The sequence below is a fragment of the Poecilia latipinna genome, unplaced genomic scaffold (genome assembly GCF_001443285.1).
Source record: "Poecilia latipinna isolate Pla-1442-1.1 unplaced genomic scaffold, P_latipinna-1.0 Scaffold838, whole genome shotgun sequence".
Classification (NCBI taxonomy): Eukaryota; Metazoa; Chordata; class Actinopteri; order Cyprinodontiformes; family Poeciliidae; genus Poecilia; species Poecilia latipinna.
The window spans coordinates 5,226-30,233 of record NW_015113454.1 but is presented as its reverse complement, the minus strand read 5'-3'; the positions used below and the strand labels follow the sequence as shown (position 1 = coordinate 30,233).

Here is a 25,008-nt window from a genome sequence, read left to right as displayed (position 1 = left end):
TTTTGCTTCTTTCTTCATATTTGTGACATTAAAGAACAACAGAGGTAGATTATCTTCTTCCTGCTCCTGTAAATGCGATGTACTGCTGGCCAAGAAGTGCGAAACAAACCCGAGAAAAGCTCTTAACCCCCATTTATCGTGGGACGTCCGACCACTTCACTCAAAATGTCACGTCTCACCGGATTTGATTCTTCATCAACAACAAGCCTGGATTAGGTGTAAATGTGAAGGAGGCCAGTCAGATTTGCTGCTGCAGCCTCATAAGCGCCGTGTTTACCTCCATTTAAATTTCAAACAGCCACAAACCAATTCCAGTCTGGGTTCGACAATAAAATGGTAATCGATACCCTGGGAACCCGTCGGCTGCTCTGTAGAGAAATATGCAACAGTGAGCTGATCAGGAAATCTTCACAGATTTTTTTTACGGATGGCTGACTGGTTGTTCTTTGGGGGAGAGTGCACAGTTGAGAGAGTTTAGCTGTAAAATTGAGGAAAAACACAAGCCTCTTCTAAAAACTGACAGCTACTCCCGAGTCTAACGGGAGGAAAAAGAGCATTTGGCTGTGATATGATAATGTCTTTCCTCAGTTAGAATCACAATGCAGAGGGATAAGCTGCTGTTCCACTGGCGTAACTGGGTTTACTGTGATCAATAATCCGATTCGGTTTGGTTGATTTATGTCGAGCCGATTCACAGAGACGTTCCAGTTCATATTCAGTTGTTTAAAATGTGCTGTTTGGTGCAGACTCAAATCAACTCAATTCAGGTCACTACAATTTAATCAGAAAGTCAGATGTAAGTATGTTACAGTGCAATGAAATCCAGTTTGTGATATGAATCCGTTTGGTCAAGGTTATGTATTAAAAGTCTGGTTCAAACGTCTGGGAAAACAAATATGTTTTTATGCATTTTGTACTTTCATCCACAAAAAGACTCTGTTTAATATCATTAAAAATTATTATTTAGATAAAACTCCAAATGAAGTGGATATCTGAGAAAATTTCATGTTTGTGTTTTGACAGGTTTTAGCTTTGCACTACACTGCCCCCTATGGGTTTGGTATGTTTAAATCAGCGCTCAATGTCGGTTTTGTGTGGGTTCACATGGATGAAAAGTTTTCTGAAACTGATCCAATGTGTACTATATACATTTTTTTAAACAATGTGTTGGACACATTTATTTTTATAAAAACCCGGGTAGTCGGCTACATAATATCTGGAGATTACGGGAACAGGAAAGAGATGAAGTTCTGGTCCAGGGATAGTGTCTATAACAAAAGAAAAGCAAAGCGTACACAGAGCCAAGACTGGCAATAGCTCTATAAAACTCTAGTTAAACAAACTCGCACAGCTAAACAGTATTTTCTATAAGGAAAAACAATTAATTGCAAAAATAATTCCTCAAAGGCTCCATTTGGGAAAGTGACACAACTAAACACAGAAGCACTGGGTCACAAGTGATTCCTGTGGGTTAAAACAAATAAAAACTCAAGCTAATGACACCAAAAGCTTCAGTAGTGGCTCCAAATAAGATTAACTGAATCAGAGGATCTGGAGTGCTTCCTACAGTATCTTAGAGAGTAATACTCGCAGCTGTGAGCTTTAAGACATGATGCCAAAAGTACAGGACAAGTGGTTTGGCGTCAATACCATGAAAAAAAACTAGCCCGCTAAAAACCAGGCTAATAAAAGCTAGCAAAACCTGGTAAGAACCAGGCTAGTAAAAACTAGCTTGGTAAAAACTAATTAACCAAGTTTGCCAACTTGGCTATTGAGAAACGATTGTTTCTTGGAGGCGTAGAATCTGTTGAGGTTTTAAATTTTACCCAGTCACTAACATGGGACGTATGTAATGTGCTAGTTCTATGCTATGAAGCTCACCAGAAATTGCCTGCACTGTAAACTGTGAGAAGTGCCGAGCCAAACAAGGGGAATGTTAATGTTAATTCAACATGTGGAAGTGTGGGCAACACGGACTGAACGGCTTTGTTCATCTCCTCCACTGTCGTAGCTAAAACTACAGGCTGACTACAATTTTCTAAAACACCCAGAAAATCAACATCATCGTTCACAACTTCTTCTGGTTGCTGATTGGCCCGGTTGAAATTCTGTCAGAGAAAATCCAAGTAAATGGGAGAAAGCCCCGACTGTCTTTTAAGTGAGATTTGAATTGAGTGGAATAGCGCATGAACACAACAGCTAGGATAGCAGAAAACCTACATTAGAAGTCTCTTCATACCATTGTCTTCAAAACACTAAGGACAGATTAGTTCAGTACGGCAACTCTATTGTTGGGTAACTAAAAGGGTTACATTCAATTTATGTATGCATATATCACACCTTCTCATGTTGTTTACATGTTGAATCATTTTCCCTCAACCTGCAAAGCTGATTTGTCCTCACCTTAAGCAATTCAGCTGTTTCTGCGCTCAGACTTGACACCAACCCTCTTCAACGCATCAATGGCAAGACGGTCCATTAATCCCACCTTGAAGTATTTTGTAAAAGCAGCTACAGAAGCAGTGGACCAGGAGCAATTTCTGTAGGGAATAAAAATAAAGAGAACATATCTCAACTAACAGAAAAGCAGACGACACGTTGTTACTGGTAGCAACTCTAAGGCTCCTTCGAGAAACAGAGATGCAGCTTTAAAAATAGCAGAAAGAAAATAACAGGTCAACAGTGCCTGAGCGCAAATAATATACTTTCTCTGCTATCAAGCTTGCCATCAAGTAATGAGTGTATTACAAACAGAGGAGGAGATTTACCGTTTCAATACTGAACAGGGCTCAAAATAGAGGCGATGCCAGAGGATTAGCTGTGGCCTATCAGATAGTATTCTGTGTCAAACAAACCGATGCTGTGATTTGCGCTGTACACATCACACCAGGACAGAGAGAGAGAGAGAGAGAGAGAGAGAGAGAGAGAGAGAGAGAAAACCCGAAGAGAGAACTCAAAGACAAACATTTAATTTAGAAACAGTTTTATGTTTTTGTCAGGCTGTTTCTAACAAATCCTTCACTAACGGCTCCACTGCGTTTGTACAAGTTTCTCCTTTCAGTCTGGGGCTGAACAAATTCAACCACTATAGACTCTTTCCTTCTTAGGGTGACAAAGTAGAACCGTAGCTTTTCAGTAGTCATCTTAAAAGATACATTTTTAGCATGAATCCAGATCAGCCAATTCGGAGGCTGAAGCCAACGGCTAGCCTGAGAGAAGAAAAGACCGAAGCTAACCTCAGCTTTTTCAAAATAGCTCACACTTATGGAAACGTCACAGTAGTTAAGGTGAATCCCACATTATTTTATTAAACTGTAACAGTCATGTTTTCATTTGACTGTTTTATATAGTGAAACTGACTATTAGAAATTAGCAGTAGGAGTTTTTGCGTAAAGGTTTTTTCGCCGTGTTAAACCCATTAATACAGTCTTCACTTTTTCCAACTAGAATATTTTTACTTTTTACACGCTCTGGTTTATATCAGTTACTCAAATTTGAAACCCTTTAAATGTTCCTTTCCCAGTAAGTGTTCCACACAGGAAGATTATTGTTGGCGCACTGTCTCTTGTGTCAATGTTCTTTGTTAAAAAAAAAAACAACCCCAGACGCTTCTCTCTGACTAATCCCTTTAAAGGGTCATACAATAATGTTCGTACATGACAATTTTCAGACTCAACTTGTGCTAACATTGACAACTTTGTTCAGTGCTTGGCTAGTTCTCTCAGTGTAGCTGTTAGCTTCTGACAGCTAATCTGGATCTTAGCTAGGTGAATCTACCAAACAAGTTTAGGTAATATATTATGTAACTGATTATATCTGTTTAATAGAATATCATTTCTTTTAGGAGTTTGAACTACTTTTTGCAATTAAACTTGCAAAATGTCAACTTAAGCCTTTGGTATCTACAAGAAAATGTTATAAAATGTGGTCCTTTTCATTTTATTCAGAATTATAGCAGTTTTTATTTATCTCTTCCATAAAACTATACACCAACATGATATAATTGATCAGAGCTGATCATTTATTTGCAGTTTTTGTGGGTTTGATGAAGACAATGCCATCCATACCTGCTTATCTCCGAGTGTAGAAACAGATGGCTTGTTGCTGCTTAAAAAAAAAAAAAACACCCTTCCTATAATCTCTCCATTAATCACAATCATAAATGGCAGGTGAACGGCCGACTCCAGGAACCAGGCAGCAGTGACAGCTGGATAGGCTAAATGTGTGGAAGGAGCAGGTAAGAAGCAGCTGGGCTGTTTATTAGTTTCCTGAAGAGAAGCGGATGGACAACTGGAGCCTGTAGTTTTGGTGCACGCACCTGCCAGAACACTTGTAATTTGGTTACTGAAATGAAGCTTCTTCGTTATGCAATGTGTAGGTGGATTTTCATTACAAAAAAATAAGTTTTTAAAAAAGTGGGGAAACAACATAAAGTGGGTCGAGTTGGCCCTGCGTGGAAGCCACCGAGGAGCCGGCGGTCCGTGTGCACGTCTGAATGATGATTAACTGTAATTACCTTAGCACTACCTGGTCTGCATGCCAGGAGGCAGCTCAAGATTAATGGGGCTTTGCTGAAAACGGAACAAAAGCTCACATTTCCGAGGTAATGAATCGCTCTGGTACTAAGGCGTCTTCACCGTGGAGCGAACCCCCCCCTCCCCCGGCCCCCTGAGGGAGGTTCATTACAGCGGGAGGAGTGGATGGATTCACTGCAGCACTCCTGAACGGGCAGAACAAGCAGGCAAGCCATGAGGAAGTCTTAAATTGTCCCAGACATCCTGGTTACCTCGCAGACCTCATAACCAGGAGGGAGATAAACAGGCTCCTCAGTGCTTTTTAAATGGGCTGTAAATACCGCACGTCAAACCATCTTGTTTGTCTTGTTCATACAAGGAGGAAACTTGCTCAATTCAAATCGTCTGAGCAATAAACGCTGGTTTGATTAGATCAAAACGTTGGACCTACAAACGTAATGATTTTTTTTTTTTTCAGATTTCCCATTTTCTGCTTTACCTCATCTTTTCGGTATTGCGGTATCTTCCCCGTCTTTAAATGGTGAATCAGCTGTGATAAAACTTTTTTTTTTAAGATGAGTCCAGTTTTGCTGGTCAAAGCAAAGCTCGATTACAAGCAGATGTGTTGAATCAAGAAATCAATTAAAAAAACTGTCTGGCAACATGAAGTAAGATCTTAAAAGGCCAAACACTTTTATACTAAAACTATTAAAAGTCATTTACATTCATCAGTCTGGACAGTGTTACAGTTCCATTTCTAAGCCACTGACTACAAATGGAGAAAACATTTAAGTGTGATGAACTTTCCCATGAGAGACCAGTTTACGAAAATTACTCTGAGAGCGCAGCGTTGACTCTTCCAGGATGGCCTCCAAGGAAGAGTTTCTGAAGTGAAAACTCCGGAAAAGATGGAAAGATAACCACAAACGATAGTTGGTCATTTGTCAAAAAAACACGGATGATCTCCAAGACTTTTTAGATAATGTTTTCTGGACTGAGAAAAAAAATTGACCGTTTTGTGAGTATGTGCACCTTGTATGTACATCTAAAAAGTAACACAGCGTTTTAGAAAAACACAGTGGAGGTGTGATGGTCTTGGAACGCATTACTACTCGACTAAATGACTGTGATTGATGGAACCAGAAATCCGACCATCAGTTTGTGATATTAACCTGATGTTTATTTGGGTTTTGCTTCAGGATAACAAACCAAAGCACACCATGAAGTTCCTCTCTGAATGGCAAAAAAAGAGGGTTTTGGAGTGGTCTAGTCAAAGCTTGGACTTACATCCAATTGAGATGTTAGCGCATGACCACAAGCAGGTGATTCATGCTCAAACACTGAATAACTAAACTGAATATTTTCGCAAAAGAGTGGTAAACAAGTAGCTGGTTCATTTGACACGAAGCAGTGAGAAAGTGAAGCTGAAAATGTAACACATTTTGTGATTTTGGTTCCCAAAAGAACCGAGATGTTTGAATTATGAGGTGTGAAAACGCCCTTAAAGATCGGTGATTGGCCAGAAAACTGCAATCGGTGAACTACTCCTGAAAAAGTCATTAGCAGACGTATGTCCGGAACAGACAGTTATTAGGTTTAGAGGCAATTGTTTTCACACAGCGCCAGATTGGCTCAGCTTTATTTCACTTAATAAATTTTATATTTTGAAAATTATTCTTTTGTATTTCCTCTACTGACATAAACAGCAAGGAGGCACATACTTTGTGTCTGCTCTGTGCAAATAGCAACAACTGTAGTAAAAATTAAAAATAAAAAAATTTGAAATAAGCAGAAATTAACACACATTATATATATATATATATATATACATACATATATATATAAGCCGAGACTCTGCATTATCTCCATTAAAGGAAGCAGGTTTTCTATTACGCAGGATGTGAGCAGTCTGGTGAAGCCTGGAAGCTAAAGTTTTATTTCAAGTGTCTCCTGTTGTAAATCACCATTTTTGCTCGGCGTTGCGCGGGTTAAACCGAGGCTTTTCTGAGAAATGATGAACGACACAAAACGACAAAACAGGCTCTGGCCGCTGTGTGAAGGAGGTCAGTGTGGGAAGTGGCACTAGCGAAGAATGAGAGCAGGTGATGAATGGAAGTGGGCATCAATTATTGGAAGTCAGGCTCCTTGAGGCAACAATGAGAGGATTTACAGGCTGTGACATTTTTCATGCCCTCGAGCATGCTACCTTCACGTACCGGGGTCGATAGCTGGGTGAAATGCAGCCTGACCTGAGCTTTAAATGATTACACACAAGCCACGTATTTTCCCGCCGCGCTGAGATGTGTAAATACTTGAAGGAAACGCACGTCAAGGCATGCCCAGGTTCCCGACACACAGAGCAGCGGCTATCTGTAAAAACTCGACGACCTGCTTCGTTTACGAGCCGATGTTTATGCTAGGTAGCTTTTCCCCCCACATACAGGACATTTCTCAGTCGCTGACAAAGACCCGAATATAAAGTGATAACAGTCAGGATTTGTCCCTCTGAAAGTCTGAGGGATATGAAAATGACGGTCGTTATGCCACATCAATAACAGAAGACTTTAAGCACGAACACTTGAATAATTTATTCAGAGGAATAAAGAACGAAAAGGCATTATGGATGCTCTGCTATGAAAGAAGCAGTGAGTGTATAAAATAAACAAGTGTTATGCTAGCTAAGCCATTACCGAAAACCGCTCTCTACGTCAACGTTAACCGTAATTTAGGATTTATATCTCTAGAAATCTGTTAACCTTGGCTTCCAGGCTAACACAGGAATAAAACACACGTTTTACTTTCCTATCATGACTCTGATTTGCATTACATAAGTGTACTAAAGTATTCACACCGCTAAAACTTTTCTCTGTGAGAACAAGTCAAACGCTTTTGGTCAAATGAGACAAAAACTAACTTTTCTGAACGCACCATCGCCATGTTTGTTAGCAGAAGATATTTTTCTTCAGGAGGGACAGGGAACAGTAGATTTTCATTTTATTTTTATTTTTTTATTACCGATCACCTTTCAACAAGGTGATCAATAATTAAATAATTAATAATCAATAATTAAGAAGTGTTCCCCTCACTGTTAAACATGCAGTGAGGGGAACAGTGGAACGGTCCAGTTAAAGTTCAGACCATTCAATCTGACTGAATTTATGCCAATTTTTCACCAAAACAAAAAAGATACAAAATATCAGCATCTGTGAAAAACTGATAAATGTATAGCCTAAAAAGACGTGCAGGAAAAAATGGTTCAACAATATTGAGTCAGGGAGAATGGAGAAAAATGCATACCACATTTTTAATATAGATTTTATTAAATCATGCATTTTTTTTAATTATTTCCATTTCACATTCATTTGCTACTTTGTGCTGGACCGTCAGAGAAAATCCTGGTAAAACACCTGGAAGTTCTGCTTGTAACTAGATAAAAAGGTGAAAAAGACCAGGAAGCATGAACTGTTCAGACATCACTCAGACTAAATTAGACTCAAGATGAACAGATGAAATGTCAAATTAAAAGAATTGGAGCATTAAATGAAAATATCCCATGAGCTGGAAGTTTCAATTCACCAGACTCTTAAAGCTCCATTAGCCAACATTAGCACAGCAGAGACAAAAGACACCCAAAACTCTCTCAAGTAGTGTTGCTGCTTAAGTGAGAGAGAGTGGGGGCGGGGGGAGGGAGTGTTGTTGGTTTTGGATTCATAAATCATCATTAGTTAAGTTTTTCAGTATGATGCAAAGAAAGGAAACCAAACATGATGTTTAAACATTCATATACATTTTTTTTTCTTTTTTGTCATGGCTGTTAAGTATGGAGCAGCTTAGAAACCAGGCTTCAATACCCACATTGTCTTTTAAATGATTCATCAAGTGACCACGGCAGAGTGAGGGCTTTTCTTTGTGTGGCTGTTTAACATCACATTATCAGCAAAGGTTTTGTCATGGAGGGACAAAGACTTTTTTTTTCACCCCCTCTGCCTATTTCATAGTAATAAATACTCCACAAGCTTAAATGGCAACATGAACAAAAGGCTAAGATGCTAATTTATCTTCTCCATATGATCCTAATGCAAATGAGGGGAATGAAAGCAAGCAATCAATTCCCTAATTGGGTTCGGGCTATTGCAACTTGTTAAGGGCTCCAGATTAAACGGCAGGTCAATTTCTCATTGTGACATACTGTATTCATTTCACAGTGCAACAAAAGGAATCAGACAAGAGTTGCAAGTAATCAAGCTGATGAGAGCGACAAAAATAGGCCACAAAAAAAAAAAAAAAAACAGAAATCTAAAAGATCACACGGTCGGCTCCAAATTTACATGCTTTCTTAAGTCGTGTAAATCACATTCAGATCCTTCAAATAAAAGTTAAGACATTTTCATCCAGCTGGTGCCAATCGCTGCTGCGCTCTGATCTCCTCCTCGTAAATTGGTGCATCAAGCATCGGTTTCAAAGAGTTCTTGGAAATCCGACTCTTCAAGAAAAGAATGCGCCTTTGTGTTAATCACCGAGAGAATTAGAGGAGTGGAGCTTCAAATTGTGTTCCGTGAATGTGTGTTTCATTTAAATGCGGACAGTAGTGATATGAATTTCCTTTACAAAAATAAAAAATAAGACATTTTCAGCAGGAATAAGCTGAAAAACGCGCATGTTGGCAGTGAAATGGAGCGAACATTTGTTGTTGCTGCTGTAATTATTGTTGAAGCACAAATGATTTTTCAAAAAACATTCATTACATTGGGGAAAAAAATTGCCCCAGGAACATGATGAAATGATGCATTAAGAGAACAACAAACTGGAAAGAAAGGGATTCAAACAGTTCTTACCCAGCAGTACAGCGAACTCTTGTCCGCCTACAAACCTAGCACTTCTGCTGAAGTGAACGCGAAGCGACCGGAGACAACGCTCCAAAAGCAGGAAGTAGCCTACAGCGCAGGGCATTCTGGGTAAATACAACTAAAACAAACTCCAAGTGTCTAGCACTTAGCGGGAGAAATGGCTCGTTGCCTTTTGACAAAGCCAAAAGAGAAATCCTACAACTGCTAAAATATGACGCTACTGTATTTTTGTTTACATTTTGTTAGGAAGGAAGTTGCTCTCAGTGTTTCCTTCAGTAGTTCTTGCTGCAGCGCCACCACAGGCGAGGAGGTAAACAGGTTTTTCAAAACGTTTAAAGCGAAATATAACCAATGTTGCAATCTACCAAATGATTAGGTGTGAAAACATCCTTAAGGTTTTAAATGACATGGTTGTTGTTGCGCGGAATGCATTAGCTGCTGCTACGCAAGAAGAAATTAAATTAGGATGCAGCCAAAATTTTACCGCGTTGAGAAAACTTTAGTCGCAAGAGGTGAATTAGAGGCAGACTGGAGTTGTGACAAAGCACTTCTAAATCCCTGTCATGGATGCTGGTTTGTTAAGTCTCAAAGTTACTGGTCACAATGTTTCTTCTCACTTAATCTTTACTGGACAAATCATTTTACGAATTCAAATTTGAGCAATTGACTTGACTAGCAATACTCTTGGACATTGTTTTAGGGATTAATACCACAGTTGGGTGTTTTAAACATAACTTAGTCCATATCATCAGATTTTAATTACAATCCACCTTCTTGCAATATTAAACAGTTGAAGCTACACACTAAACAATAAGAGAGAATCAACTACTGTGAAATAACCTTGGCTTTCTCTGCGTCACTTGTGAAAACCAGATTTTTTGCAAGAGCTTATTGAAAAATGCATGGAGAATAATTTTTCAGGTCTTGGTGCGTTTCTCCAAAATCCACAGACTGGTGTTTGTATTATCATTCCTTCAAAGAGGACAAGCAAACAGCAGCAGGCCTGTTGGGAAGGTCGTGAGGTTCGAGAGGCCTGCGAGAGCAGAACGTTTCTTCTATACCTTCCCTAAGAAACACAGCAACTTTATTTACCAACAGAAGAGAGTAGAAAATTACAATAATAATCAGATCAGCTATCCCTGAACTAAAAGCTGCGCATTGAATTACTGCATCTGAAATGTTCTCCTGAGGGGGAGTGTGGAGGATTTTGCTGCAAAGCCATATATCACAAAGCAAAGAGTGGGAGAGGAGGCTGTCATGTGTGCTGGTTCAGCTCCGTTACGACGTTCCCCTTTGCTCTCATCGGGAGGGGGAAATCAGTTAAAAGCCCTCCAAACCAAACAGTCTTTTAACAAGATGCACTTCATTTTCTCTGTTTGCTTTTAGTTCAGAGGGTTGGGCTTCGTCCAGGGAGCTGGCATGTTGATTCCAGCCGCTTGGTGAACCCTGACCTCTCGCTCGCATTCAAACGGCTCGCTCGCGGGGGGGCAAGGCAGCGAGCGCGGACAGGAGTAAACGGGGATAGATTTTGAAACATTTTGACCGCATCAATCCAACATGAAGGTGGTGCCTACGGGTTCAACGGGAGTTCAAGGTATTAGTATCGCGGGCCTTTCACGGGCTCAGATCAAAAGGGCTTTGTAAGGTATGCCAATTAATGTGCATGAAAACAGCTGGTCTGCATGAAAGGTCAAGGAGAAGCATTATTCACACCTAAGCTACTCAAACCTTGTTCTTTTAACCTATACAACCCTAGTTTGAGCAATAAATAGATATTTTTCAGACAGTTTTGGGTCCCATAAAGACACCAAAAAAAAGACGTTGCGAAACATTGTGGGTGCACCGATAAATCGTCCGGCTGATCAATCCACCCAGATTTTGGGAGATAGGCCGATACTTATATATGAAGTCGATCTTCCCCACTGATCTCAATTAACTTTCACAAGATCTGAAAATCGGCAATTTTTACAGTCAAGGAAAAAAAAGGTATCTGACAAAATCTAAATTGGTGATCGGCCAAAATCTGCAATTGGTCAGAACTGACAAGTTGCGTCAGTTATTGCCAAAAGTGATTCTGGCAAAAAAAAAAAAAATCTTTTTCCCTAAAAAAAAAAAAATCTTAGGCCATTATTTTAGAAAGGTGACGAGATTAAAATTGGAAAGAAATATGAAAAAAAAAAATCCTGCTAGATGTTGCAAAAGACATGAGGTTTACCTTCTAGGACAACCATGTAGCATGCACTACAGAGGAAAGTTTAGCATTTTCACCTGTTAGCATGGCCCAGTCAAAGTTCAGAGCTAAAGAGATTGAGAAACATTTAAAAACATGATTTTGATTGAAAGTGTTGAGCTGTAGTTGGAGCTTACAGTGTTTCCACAAAGTATCAATTTATGGCAATTAAGGAGGGCTGAGCCACACTTTTCAGATTTTCTTTCAGGTTTTAAGCCGTCATCTCTTTCCTTTTTGCAATACTGATCTAACAAAGAATTCAAACATTTATAAATGGGGGGCTTGAATACTTTTTGCAACACTTTGTACCCTCCCTCCCCACTGCCTTGTTTTTAATCATAAACCAGACTTGCTTATTTGTTCCCACATTAAACATTTGTTTTTATCCATTGGTCCCAAAGAGAACTTTAACCTGTGTGAGTCAAACGATGAACAAATGGGGCTTCTGCAAGAAGTAACCTTCTAAAATATGACCCCAAATCAGCAAATGTGACACACAGCCACAGGGACTGGAATGTAAGAAAGAAAGAATCAAGAGCTGAACACATTCTCTGTGACACAAAATAATTCAAAATGAAATAAACCTTCCATTTTCCTGTTTGGCATCAATACTCTGAGCCTAACACAAACATAGAATCAGCAGCAGCCATTGTTTTATCAAAACAGACGCTCCAACCCTCTGGGAACAGGAAAACTTTAATCGTCATAAACCAAACCATTGATGGTCTGGACGCGCGCGCACACACACGGACACACACACAGGCACACACATCACAGACCGACCCAAAGTCCCAGAAATATAAGTTAAGAAAAACAATAGGCATAACATGAAACAACTATGCAGAATCCCAGCCTTAAAAATTAAAGCCAATAGGTCCAACCCCCCTACAAGGGTTAAAATATAACACTGCCACCTAGTGGTGGCTTAGAACTCAACCAGAGAAATCTCTTCAGGAGCATTTTTAAAACTGCAAAACTTAAAAGTCTTCCACACATTTTCCGACCGCCAGGTAAGCATCCAAGCTAGAGGCACGTTTAAAGTACAGTTAAAAAAAGGCACGTTCATTTGACAATACAGTAAATGTTACGCAGTTATATACGTGTTTGTACGCATGCAAAGGACAGGAACACTTTTCTTAAGTTTCTTAAGCTCTTTTTAGTGTTTTTTTATCCACTTGAATCAAAGACCCTGCGCGAAAGCTCTACATGTTGCTTTTTACTGATTTTTAATTCCCTGCATGTGATCCGAGACCCAGTCTGCTGGTGAACTTGTCTCTGTCGATGTTCTTGTGCTCTGGGATGTGTCTGAAGGTGCAGTCATCCCTCGTGCAGCCCGTTGTCCGCCAGAAAAAGCACTCCTTCTTGTACGTACTGTTTTAAAAAAAAATTCTCTCAACTTCAATCTATACATTAATAAAGGTAGAGCTTTTATTGCCGCTTGAAGAAAGAGAGCAGTGTTCTTACCTAAGACGTTGGTAGGACTCCGTCTCTCCGGTGTGGCCCTTAAACGGATATCGAACAGTCAACGGAGCGCCTTCCACGACCATTCCCTGAAAAGGAAACAAAAACGGATCTCATCTCGAAGGTCATTTGTATCTTGGGTTGAGTTTTTACCCACATGTAAGGGCGCTTCAACACCTGAGAGCCCGTTAAACTGTCAGCTTTCACACTACACCAACGAACCAAACCCTTTGACAAGGCTGTTCCCCTCCTCGCCTGTGGCGGCGCTGCACCAAGAACCAGTGAAGGAAACAACACGAAAACCTCAAAAGTGGAGTGCCATCAAGTTTTAGCAGTTGTAGGATTTCACTTTTGTCTTTGGTAAAAGACTCCTGCTAATGCCAGACACGTGTGTTTGTTTTAGTTGTATTTACCCAAAATGCCCTGCGCTATAGTCAGCTGTTTGAACCGCGCCAGAATTCACTTCAACTGAACTGAGGTTTATAGACAGACCATATCAGAAATCACATTCACACGTCCCCAAATGAACTGGACCTTCTAGACAAACAAACTGGAGTTGGGTTAAAGCAGGGCTGGTGTGATGCCTTATAAATAAATATGGTCAGAGGCTGCAGTGTACATATTATGACTGATTTACAGGAAGTTACATTAAAGAATGAGGTTTTAACATGACCAAATGTTCAGAGGCATGTTCATTTGACAATACAGTAAATGTTACCCAGTTATATGCGTGTTTGTATGTATACAACTGCGTATATAAGTACAAACGTATATACGCTTTTCCATCACCTAGAAAAGATGGGGAGTCATTTTACAAGACTTATAAAATATGTTGTGTTTTGAGTCGTTTACTTCCTGGCTGAACCCAGCAGACAAGATATGGGAATCTTATGACTTGTGGCAAATCACTGACTTTTCTGGCACATTTTTTTAAACCAACTTCAGAATCAAAGGCAGCTCTTCCCACAGAAGCAGAAACGAACAGAAACCGCCTCATCTAACAAAGACAAATGTAATCAGTGCCTCTGTGTATTATTATTATCTCAGCTGCAGGGTAAAAGCACTGGCTCTGCAGAAAGAGAAAAAAAAAAGCAATAAGAATAATCCATAAGGTGGGATATTCAGAAAATAAAATGAAAACACCATTTGAAAAATGTTATAAAAATTCATTGAAGTAGTGAACCTACAGACAGCTCCAATCCTTTAAAAAGAAAAAATAAATCAACAGCAAACATTCAAAAATTGTTTAACACCAATGAGAAACTGTGTAAGTTAAAGGGGAAAACCATTTTGTTTCTTATTCAGAACTAAGAAAAACTTTTTTCACTTTTATTTTTAAAGTTCAATTTGACCATTGAACTTTAATTATTACATAAAACTGTTCAAATGATCATAAATATAATGATTACTGCTGGTTTTAACATTTATTAGTCAATTATTGATGGTGTTTTTGGTATTGATGCTTGTTTTGTATTTCAGTGAAATAATGATGTTCATCCACTGTCATTAAAATTAAATAGATAATATACTGATGGCTGAACTATTAAATATGGGTTTAGTTGTTATATGTATTGATTACACATAATAGATGGAAGATTATGAAAAAAAAATACATTTTGACATTATGCTTCATGCTGCAGGTATTTATAGTACATAGTCAAAAAAAAAAAAAAAAAAAAGTCATCGAAGCATAAAAATCAGCTAAAAGTCTCCAAGTCCTGGCTCCACTTGTTGCCGAGAGGCTTCAAGTTTTGAAACATCAGCTCCACATTTCACCATGACGACATGGAGTAAACAAATACGTACGTCGATACACTGGATGGCTCTCTCGCACTCTTCCTTCCGGGTGTAGTTGACAAACGCACACTGCAGCTCCAGCAGCATCTTGATGCTGTACACCGTTCCCACTCTGAGAGAAACAAACACCGACGACGACATGCAAGTTTAAAATTGGTGCAAATCATTTTTCTAGGACAATAAAAGGAAAATAAATAAATAAATAAAATAAATATTTTAACCTCAATTTTGTTTCATTTCAAAAAGAAGATTTCAGATTTTTGCATTTAAAGTTTGGTTTAAGTAAACTCAGGATTTCATGCATTATTTTACAGAAGTTTATTCTGCATCAACAGAGTAAACGGTCGGGGATTCAGAGTGATGAATGAGTCACTATTCATCACAATAAGAAATAAATCAATCAACGAGCTCAGTAATTTTCATTTGTATGATTTATCGGTTTATATTTTCTCTCTTTCTACCAAAAACTGGATGACAAAAGCTTTGGTCTCAACTTCAGACTTCATAATTCATTTTATGTGATGTTCGTTTTGTTTTTAGATATTTAAAATATCTTCCAGTTCCACTGTTAAATCTTCATTAGAATTTAAAGTTGATCTTTGAGAATGTGTTCTTGCATGATTATGTCATTACCGTTATATTATTTGAAAACTGTCTCCAAACAACTTTACATTTCATCGCAATAACTTCTGGGATGAGCATCATGTTACGGTCACAGGCCTGTAAGTCAGAACTCACCTGCTGAAAAGCTCATGGAGTTTTGAATAAGTTATGGCAGGACCCAGGGTTCCCACCCAAACTGAAAACAGCTCTCTTAGAAAGAAACACACGCTTATTCATATTTAGTCAAAAGCTCATTTCTGAAACACAGAACTGAAAACAAACAAAAAAGGACAAAAAGAAAACAACGTGTCAAACGCGATCGATTGCTTACGGTTTGGCTGAACTCCTGGAGCGAGGAGTCGGCGACTGGGATTTGGATCTGATTTGGCCCAGACAGTCGATATCTTTGACTTGCTGCGTTCGTGGACGGGCTGTTTGCAGGACGGTCCACTCTCCGTCATCGTTGTCCTCCTCTTCGTCCTCATTGTTGTCGTCCTGATGCGACGGCTGCTTGAATTTGTCCCAGATGGCTCGAGCCCCTGGAGGAGGAGAACAGTGTGGAGCAGCTGCAACCTGCTCGGTGTTTTTTTAATTTTATTTATTTGGAAACGTTACCTCCATGATCTTTGCTTCTGTTCCCGGCGAACAGAGCTTCCACGGCTTCCTCGAGGGTCGGGTGAGCTTTGAGGGCCTCGGTGCTTTGCGCCCAGGAGAAACCCATTTCCTGAGGTAACAAAAGCACACACAGCTTCCTAAATGCGACTCACTGTGGACACACCAGCTGCGTTTCCACTGGCCAAATAACAGCGCAACTTTTGGGCTTGAAAATAAATTTTGAAGAAGTTTCAGTGCTAGAATGAGGTGGCTTTTTTTTCCGTCTGTATCAAAATTGAGGTATTTCACAAAACTGTGATGGAAACACTTTTTCACTTCACTCAAGTTACATGATCAACAACCTAGCACAAAACAGGCGACGACAAGAAGTTGTTGTTTTTTGTTTTACCTGTAGTACATAGTCATTTCTTTATTATTCTCAGACTTGTAAGAAAAAAAAAAGCTCAACTGGTTTGAATACAGCATACAGATATTAGCACCCACCATAAGGTGCAGCGTCTGCGCTCGTTTCAGCTCCTGCGCAGCTTCAACACTCGAGCTCTCCAGCGTCAACACATCCTTGTAGATCAGGGAGGCTTCATAGTATCTCTAAAGGAGCCACAACAAAAAATAAATAAAGCATCAAATGACTAATGTAACTGATTATCCTGATGATTAATTAAAGAAAAACAAAATTGGCACATCCTACAGATTATTCATAGAAAATATACTAAAAGATGCAAATAAACAAGAAGAATTAAATTCCAGGACTGCGTTCCTTTACTGAATCTGAACCAGAAGGAGATAAAGCTACAACTTGAAGAATTTTAAGTAAAACATATTTACAAAGATGCTTTCCTCTGAAATGCAAAATGTATAAATATATTTATCACAATCATTTCAATCAACGCAAACAAGAGATGGGAGTTAATGTCAAGTAACTTGACTTATAAGAAACATATATTGTAATAGAATAAAACAAGAGATGCTACCAAATGCTTGCAGTTGCGCCTTGTTTTACCTTGAGGCCACAGAGGGCTTTTCCTTTCCGGAACAAACCCTTTATCCATTTGGGCTGCATGGAGAGCGCCAGGTCGGCGTCCCTCAGGGCGTTTTCGTACTGCTCAAGCCTTTCATAACACAGAGAGCGATTTCCAAACAACCTGAAACACACAGAGGGTAGTTTAAAGCTCATCTTACGTCCGGTGATCCTGTGGTTCTCTTGAAAACAAAAGTCAAATTCAAGCTCATGTTCCTACTTGAATTCCTTTGGGTTGTATTTAATGGCGTCCGTAAAACACGACACTGCCATGTCGTACTGTCCGGACGCGGCCAAGCGGTTCCCCATACCTGCGGCGAAGCAGAGGTCAGGTCGAGAGTTCTGTTTTTTTTTTATATAGTTTCATGGGAAAATTTGAATGAAGAGATTTAAAACAAGGAAAATTCACTTACTGGCCAGCTCTACGCTTCTTTTCGCTAGCTCCTCGGTCATGGGTCCAAACGGTTTCTGCTGAAACAGGAGCAATGGATCCCATCAAATAAACAGATCATTTAAAGGTGAAGTTCTGTTCAGAAAAATTTGATTTTATTTTGTGTATTATACCTCGTTATTGGTTTCAGGTTGGCTTTTCATCTGAACCTCAGGTTTCTCGCAAACATGGACGTTTTTGTCCTCCTGCTGCTGAACCTCAGCGACTTTGCTTTTTACCTTCTTCTTCTCTTTTATAGACTTCAGGTTACTCTTCTCCTCCTCCTCAGGGACCAATTTAGTAGGTTCAGCATTTAAATTATTTAAATTCAAGTCCTGTAAAGAGTAGCACAGTGTAGTCATATTTTACAGACTGTAAGAGTTTATTATCACAAATGTTTGCCTTAAAAAAAAAAGAAGCTTTTACAAACATTTTGTTGCTTATCTTCTGTAGTATTTATCTTCTCAATATCTTTTCCAGCGAGCTCAACACATCCGGGGTCCTTGGTTGCCGTTTGCGATTCATCGGATTCAGGAGGCTTGTTTTCCTCCGAATTATCATCAATTATACGAGTTTGTTCCTCATTCTCTGAAGACTCCAACTTCTCTAACTTTTCCTCATTGTTTTCCTGAAATTCAATTGCAAATCAGCGAGCTATTTCTGGTTGGAATTGCATTTTTTCAGAACATGCAGGATACAGCTCGATAAATAAGACCTTCATCAAAAACTTTACTTATTTCAGTAATTTGGTTCAAAAAGAAACTCATTATACACAGAGAGACATATGTCCACTCTGTGTGCAGTTGCTTCAGTTCATTTTAATTGACTTGGTTTCCAACTGATGAGAACCTTAAATTCAATCACTTAGAAAATGTAAATATTAGTTAAGAGTAATAATAAAATGGCTTAAATAATCATAGGGAAAACAGATGGTAGATGGTTTTGGAGCAAACTGTCACCGACACTTCCTAAGATGAGGATAAGCTGCCAAAGACCATTTACAAGAAACTGGGAGTTCACAAAACGATGTATTCAAACATATTGGAAAGTTTAGTGAAAGGAAGAGATGCAGTAGCAAAAAGTGCACCAATTGCAGAGATAATTGCAACCTTGAGAAGATTGTGAAAAAAGAAGCCAATTCAAGAGATTGAGGAGGCATGGAGCCGGTGCTTAACAGGGATTCTGCAAATTTAGCAAAACTCAAATTTAACAGTGAGTTAGCAGTAGCTAACCAGTATCTGTCTATCTATGGAACATGATAGACAGTCAACAATAAAAAACAAGCTATAGGATGGTTTAAAGCATCTTCATTCAGGCAAAAGGAGCCATTCTGTACTAAAAGTACTTTACTGATTTTAAGCCAAGCTGGGCATTAACTAGCTATATTTACAAAGCTACTTTTTGAAAAATACGCATTTATAGGATTGACTTGAGCATAATTTCTGACTACTTTGGCTGGTTAACTGCATGAAGAATAAGGATGATTTTGGTCAAAAACACACCAGACACAATTTGTGTCAAAGTGAGACCTCTTCTTCATACACAAGCTTCATTGTTTTAATGTTATTTTCTATCTGTTGATGTCAGGTAAACATACAGTAATCTGTAGATATTGCATATGGAGCCACTTTGGACTGTTCCGACATGGACACATAACCTGCTATAAGTTATGAATCATATCAAAACGCTTGTTCTGGATAAGTTAGTCAGGTCGTAATGATACCATCTGTATTAGTCCTGAAAAACAAGAATTTGCACACAACTGCTCATGTATAATAAAAAATAAATTAATTAAAAAAATCTGAATTTTAAATTGCTGAAATAAATTAACTTTTGAATTCTACTCCAATTTAGTGAGACGAGTACCATTTTTACTCACAGGTAAATTTTCCTTTAGCGCGCTCTCCTTTTCAAGTCGTTTCTTTTCTTTTTTGCGCTGTAACAAAATACAGACGTGTGCGATGAGCAGCCTTTAGATGACAATAAGACAGTATAGTCTCGGTGGTTATTACACAAGCTCACCTTTTTTTTACGTTTGTTTCTTTCAGTTTTCTCTTTACGCCGATCTTCCTCTTCTATCAATTCCTTAGCAATTTTATCTGCCTCCTGGGGAGAGCATGTAGAGCAGACGCTACAAATTCAATTCTCATAAAAAAAAAAACTTGACATATCTAAAGAAATTTATACCAGAATACAGTATTAAAAATATCAGAGTTCAACTGCGCAAGTCATATTTCCCATTCCATCACCAACAGAAGGGACATCATTCAGATAAGTATTGATTTCACTTCCCAATAAGTGAAACTGGGCATGTTACCTCGTCTGTGAGCTGTTTTATCTGTGGATGTGGTTCCAAAGGTTTGCTCGCAGCATAACGTGGATGATAATCATCATCGTCATCATAATAATCATCGTCGTCGTCGTCTGAATATATGAGATCATCCTCTAAGACCTGAGCATACTGTAAGGCTGCTGAAAGTTAGATAGAACAAACAGATTTAAATAAAGACCACAGGATCAATAAAGTTTCCATCCGTTTCATGGAAATGTCTTAAAAGTCCATTACATCTACATTTCATGGAAAAGAAAAAAAGATTTTTAAGATTTGAAGAATTCTGAAGTTTTTTTTTTTTTTTAACAAAAACAAAGTGGGAACAATTGTCTTTCATTACCATGTAGAATGTTTTCCCAGAATGCAATTCTTTGGAGTGTCCTAGTTCAGTAGCTGCATTTCCATAACAAATGTGCTCAAAACTTTGTTGATCTTGCGCCAATATGAAAAACACAATTCCGCAATTGTGGCGTTTAATAAGAAGCGCAATTAAAATCACACGTGAATATGTCTGTTCACGCTACAATTAAAAAACACGCCGCACCATCATCCTCCAACCACTTCCTGTCGTCTTCCTCTTGGTTTGCACCAGTGGCAACAACCTGTTGGTGATCATGTGATTTGTGTGATGCGAAAAAAGTTTTTCCAAAGGATCATTTTGGCAAATTTTGATATGGCCCAAAAAAACAACAACAAAAAAAAACACCTTATCCTGGTGACAAAACTTTTTAGCAAAAGATAAGAGTTCCCCCCCCCCTCCCCAACACAAACGTGTTTTCAATAAGCAAATTTATTTTCAAAATGTCAAATTGTGTAAATGTACGGCCAATGGAAATGCAGCTAATGTGAGAATTCCCTGCATATTTTTCACTTAAAACTCTAAACTTCCTTTGAAGTCTAAACACAAAATGATCTCCACAGTAGTCGGCTTTTAAGTATGGAACAACAACAACAACAACAACATGCTCCTTTCAGTCAGAATGAGCATGAATGTTGAAGCTGATGTAAATGAGTGAATAAAGAAGACTTGTGTGAAATGTCTAAATCAGAAAATGCCTTACAAATAAAGGGTTGAGCCAATGCCTCTAGTAAGGAAGTCCTGCGCCCACTCATGAAATCCACTATTGATTCCTTAAAAGAAGACAAGATCAGCAAATTAGGACCATTTACAGCCACAATTGTTAAAAGATAAATAACAAGACATGGGGAAGAAATGGAATAAACATCTTAGCAAAAAGAAATATTGATACTTTGGAAACAAGTAAGATTTCAATAAGTGTAGGACACAAGATAAATGATGACACAGCTGAATATCCTGCTGCATTCACTGCAGAGCTAAGAAATGACTCAAACTCTTTACTTTGTTCAGTCTAGGTAAAACAATCCAGTTAAATTCGTCAGTAGTTTAGATTTTACCCCCACGCGTTGCTGCACACTGCCAGTCAGCTACAAGAAACAAGTTTACATGAAAACTACTAAATTTAATTCATTTTTATTTTACATTTCTTGCACAGATGCATGTTGTAGAGAATAAAACCATTAACGTCTGGCTCGTTGTATTCTCTTGTCCTCCCGGATTCAGTGACGCCATGCGTAGAAATAAAAGCCACACAGAGATAATCAGCGCTCCACGTCATACGTTTTCAAAGTTTATTCCAAAAGTTAAAAGTATTAATTCACATGCACAGCACAGACACTTCAAACACACTTAAGCAGACATTAATTACCTGATGGAAGTAGAACAATAGAAAAACAGAAGAAAGGCAAAAAACATGTTTTTTTGGAGATTGCCATGCGGCTGCAAATAGCAAATCTGATTCGTTCCTCTGGGGTATAGAGTTTTGTTTCAAAGGTGCTTCCTTGTTTTTAATTTATGCAATTAAGGCGTGTTTTTCTCCTTGTATGGCTGTGGCCAGTTTCAAATGACAAAGTTGAGAAGTTCGAAGCAATTTAACTACCTTCTGAGACCTGTTTAATTTCAGGGCTTCTCTATCTAGACAAGGAAGACCAAAGGTCATTTAGAGCAAGCAAGCTCTTCTCATGCCAGTTTGAAATGTGATGTTATTCCTAATTCCTGGTTGGAATAAAGTCTCTATTTTTTAAAACCAGGGTTCAACCAAAAGCTAACCTGTCTTCGACCCATTTTATTTCCCTGCCGGTCAATTCCTACAAATACAGATCTGTGCAGGAATTTTAAATTTACATGAAGCCTGGTAAACAAAGTGGTTCAGAACTTCTCCATCCTCTTGGATCAAAGCACAGATTTTAAGAATTAAAACACTTATAGAATATACCTGAGCATTTTCAATAGAAACATTAATTCTAGACATTTTCTTATTAATGTTATACTAGTTTTGATTATATGTTTGGCTCACTTAGTGCTACAAATTTAGCCCGATTTAGACACTACCAGTGCTGTTAATATACAACTACGAATTAGGCTAGCTCAAGTCATGTTAATTTGAACTAAATGGTATTCTACTAATTAAATTGCAATTATTAGAATACATGTGTTGTTAGTTTGTTTTTCCTTAAGTTTTAGTGTTTCTCTGTGGGAGATGACTTGAGATGACTCCTTGCTGCCTGCTCATTTGAGACATGGCCTTTGTGCCAGAGTTAATTTATGGCGTGGTTCCTCCCTGATAACAGTCTCTCCTCTCCTTTGAGTAAGATGTTATTCAAACTAATCCTGCACAGTCCACTATTTTTACATGTGGTAAGATTAACTGTATTAAACACTAAGAAAATATTTTTTTTTCTCAACAATGTATAAACAAATATTTTAATCAATCACTGTTTACGTAAAAGAAAAAATATAATTTAAGAATAGGTCTTAACACAGAGCGATGCAACAATCCACCTTATCCTGAACGATACCCATTTCTATTTTTCTGAGGTCTGACCTACTGACCATTACTTAACATTTGAAATACAAAGAAAAAAAGAAGTCTTACAGCTATGCTATAGTTTCACAACAATTGTGTGTTTTTCCTGTTGATTACACGAAAACAAACTAATTTTTAATCTCTGGTTGTCTAGCTGGAGCATCTTAAATCAAACTGAGAATCTCACAAAAGTTTATGACTAAATTTTGAGGTGTCAAATTCTACAAAATCTTTTTACTTAATATCAGTTCACAAAATAATCTGTGATCAATAATGACATTCATTATGCTGAGCTGACATATAAACCCAGGAGTTTATTTAAATCTGTTCAGGTAAGAGCCTATCTACCTCTTATAAAGTTTTTATGAAGTTTAATTTAATGTGATGCCAACATGTCAGCTTGTTTAAAAAGAGTTGAGCTGAAGGTTTGGAAAAACACCAACATTTTATTAAAATTCTCGAGTCATACTCACGTGGGTGCGCATTAGTCTCGAGTCTTCGCGAATTCTGGGTACTGAAGGCCCACCTGGCAGGTAAGGAAAATGATGACGTCAAAGTTCACATAAGATGGGAAAAATTAAACACTTGACCAACACACATGTTCACACATATATGCATATAACAGCTTCGATTACACTGGCGGCTCGCACCGATAGAACGGAAGCGGATCCGTTTGCTAAACTTAAAAGTCTGGTAAAACTACAATAGCTGGTAAGCTAACAAGCTGACCCAGTTCCAATTCCTGGTAAATGAAACTCAAGATATGATTAAATAAACTGCTCCGTTCCCACCTCGAACTAGCTCTTTCTTTCTTGGCATGGCTTCCGTTTATTTCCAGTATCTCTGATCCAGTATTTCTCTATGACGCACTAGTTGTCGCCAGGTTTAGTGCTGCTGAGTTGCTGTTAACCCTGTTGGAAGTTTTGGCTCGTGTACAGTGGAGAAGCCTTCAGCGTCCACGGCGTCCTGTTATTCGTCTTCTTCTTCGACGAAAACGTGCTCAACTACTATTATTGGCGAACGACACTGCCATCATCTGGAAAGAAATTTGCCCTGTAGAGAACAAATATTCTTCAATAAAATCTCTTGAGGATGTTAAATAAATGCTTTTACAGCTACATTAGTGATATGTTATGGTTCAAATAAAACAGTAGCTGTAACAGGAAAACAGCCTATTTTTATCCTTATGTCGACACATATTTAACCCCTTTTATTCAACATTTCTTACAGATTAAAAACATAATAATAATCTGCCCACGGTTTAAAGTTCTGTTTGATGAGTGAGTATTATGCTTTTTCAATGGTATATGAAAGTTACAACAAAATACATACGGTTAAATTAATAAATAAATAATTTGCATTATACTGAGTCACACTAAAATAATTACACAATGTATGTCTTGGACATTTAAATTTTTCTTTGAGAATGAGAAGTTAAGTCTATTTTTAATAGCATCAGTTTGGATAAAGAGGCATTTGTCTATGAATAACTTTGTAATATTAACAATATAATTATTAAATTTGGGGCATTTATCCTCCATAAGTTACCCTGTTTTACACTGTTAAAGGTAAATCTACCTGTTTTCGAGAGCAATATGGTGATGTCGCTCTTTTCCTGTCTGCCATTCAAATTTTCTATTTCCGGGGTATTTTTTGACCGTTCCTAGCAACGCTCCTAGGTAACGACGTAGAGGAAGCGCGCTCAGCGTGGCGGACTGTCATCATCAACAATCAAAACAACAACATGGAACCGCAACAGGTAATTTATGTAACGTCTGCCTCAACCACGCTAGATAAAATAATTACTGTACTTTTCTTTGTTGCGTCTTTGTGTTACCAGCAACCCGGAAGTGCCAGTTAACGGTTAGATAGCTAACTGCTGCTAGGCATTGAGCTAACTGGCATACTAATGTTAACGTAGCTGACCTGTTTACTCAGCTCACTCTATTTTAATATGAAGAAACTTGGATAAACCGTTGCGTGTTAATTTATATTTACTGAAGCTTAACTAGCCATTAGTCTGGCTTATTTGTTTATCGCTTTGCTTTAACGATTCCAGATACACTGGCTGTATGTAGTATAACACATCTTTCAGTGGTTACGTTAACTCAGATTCAAGTCGATTTATCCAGTGGTGATTTTTCTTGCTAACATTTTCATAACAAATGTACACAGACTGTAAAGCACAACTTCTGGATTTTTTATTTTTTAAGTGGACTAAAATAAAACAACTGCAAACTCTTTCCTGTGTGTATTTGGGTTCATCCCAGATAGCA

General features: G+C 38.3%; 1 protein-coding gene and 1 long non-coding RNA gene across 4 annotated transcripts; both read right to left on the bottom strand.

Annotated features, from left to right (window-relative positions):
* Positions 1-8,165: 8,165 nt before the first annotated feature.
* Positions 8,166-9,500, bottom strand: LOC106956670 (uncharacterized). Its single transcript, XR_001426810.1, has 2 exons — positions 9,350-9,500; positions 8,166-8,997 (listed from the first exon to the last, which is right to left on the bottom strand). It is a non-coding gene; the product is annotated as an uncharacterized LOC106956670 (long non-coding RNA).
* A 2,768-nt stretch (positions 9,501-12,268) lies between these two features.
* LOC106956669 (uncharacterized) lies at positions 12,269-24,500 on the bottom strand. 3 transcript variants are annotated; one of them, XM_015047659.1, is made up of 19 exons: positions 24,311-24,500; positions 23,524-23,785; positions 23,206-23,258; positions 20,909-20,978; positions 19,833-19,984; positions 19,538-19,621; positions 19,395-19,451; positions 17,946-18,143; positions 17,650-17,850; positions 17,499-17,556; positions 17,306-17,396; positions 17,068-17,209; positions 16,551-16,655; positions 16,068-16,176; positions 15,784-15,991; positions 15,588-15,662; positions 14,859-14,961; positions 13,056-13,141; positions 12,269-12,962 (listed from the first exon to the last, which is right to left on the bottom strand). In XM_015047659.1, the coding sequence occupies exons 2-19, from the start codon at positions 23,549-23,551 to the stop codon at positions 12,818-12,820; spliced, it is 1,965 nt and encodes a 654-aa protein (XP_014903145.1). In that variant the 5' UTR covers positions 23,552-23,785; positions 24,311-24,500; the 3' UTR covers positions 12,269-12,817. The 3 variants fall into 3 exon arrangements, with proteins under 3 accessions (XP_014903145.1, XP_014903142.1, XP_014903143.1); XM_015047656.1 differs by having other exon boundaries at positions 19,833-19,987; positions 24,311-24,498; XM_015047657.1 differs by having other exon boundaries at positions 17,499-17,553; positions 19,833-19,987; positions 24,311-24,498.
* Positions 24,501-25,008: the final 508 nt, after the last annotated feature.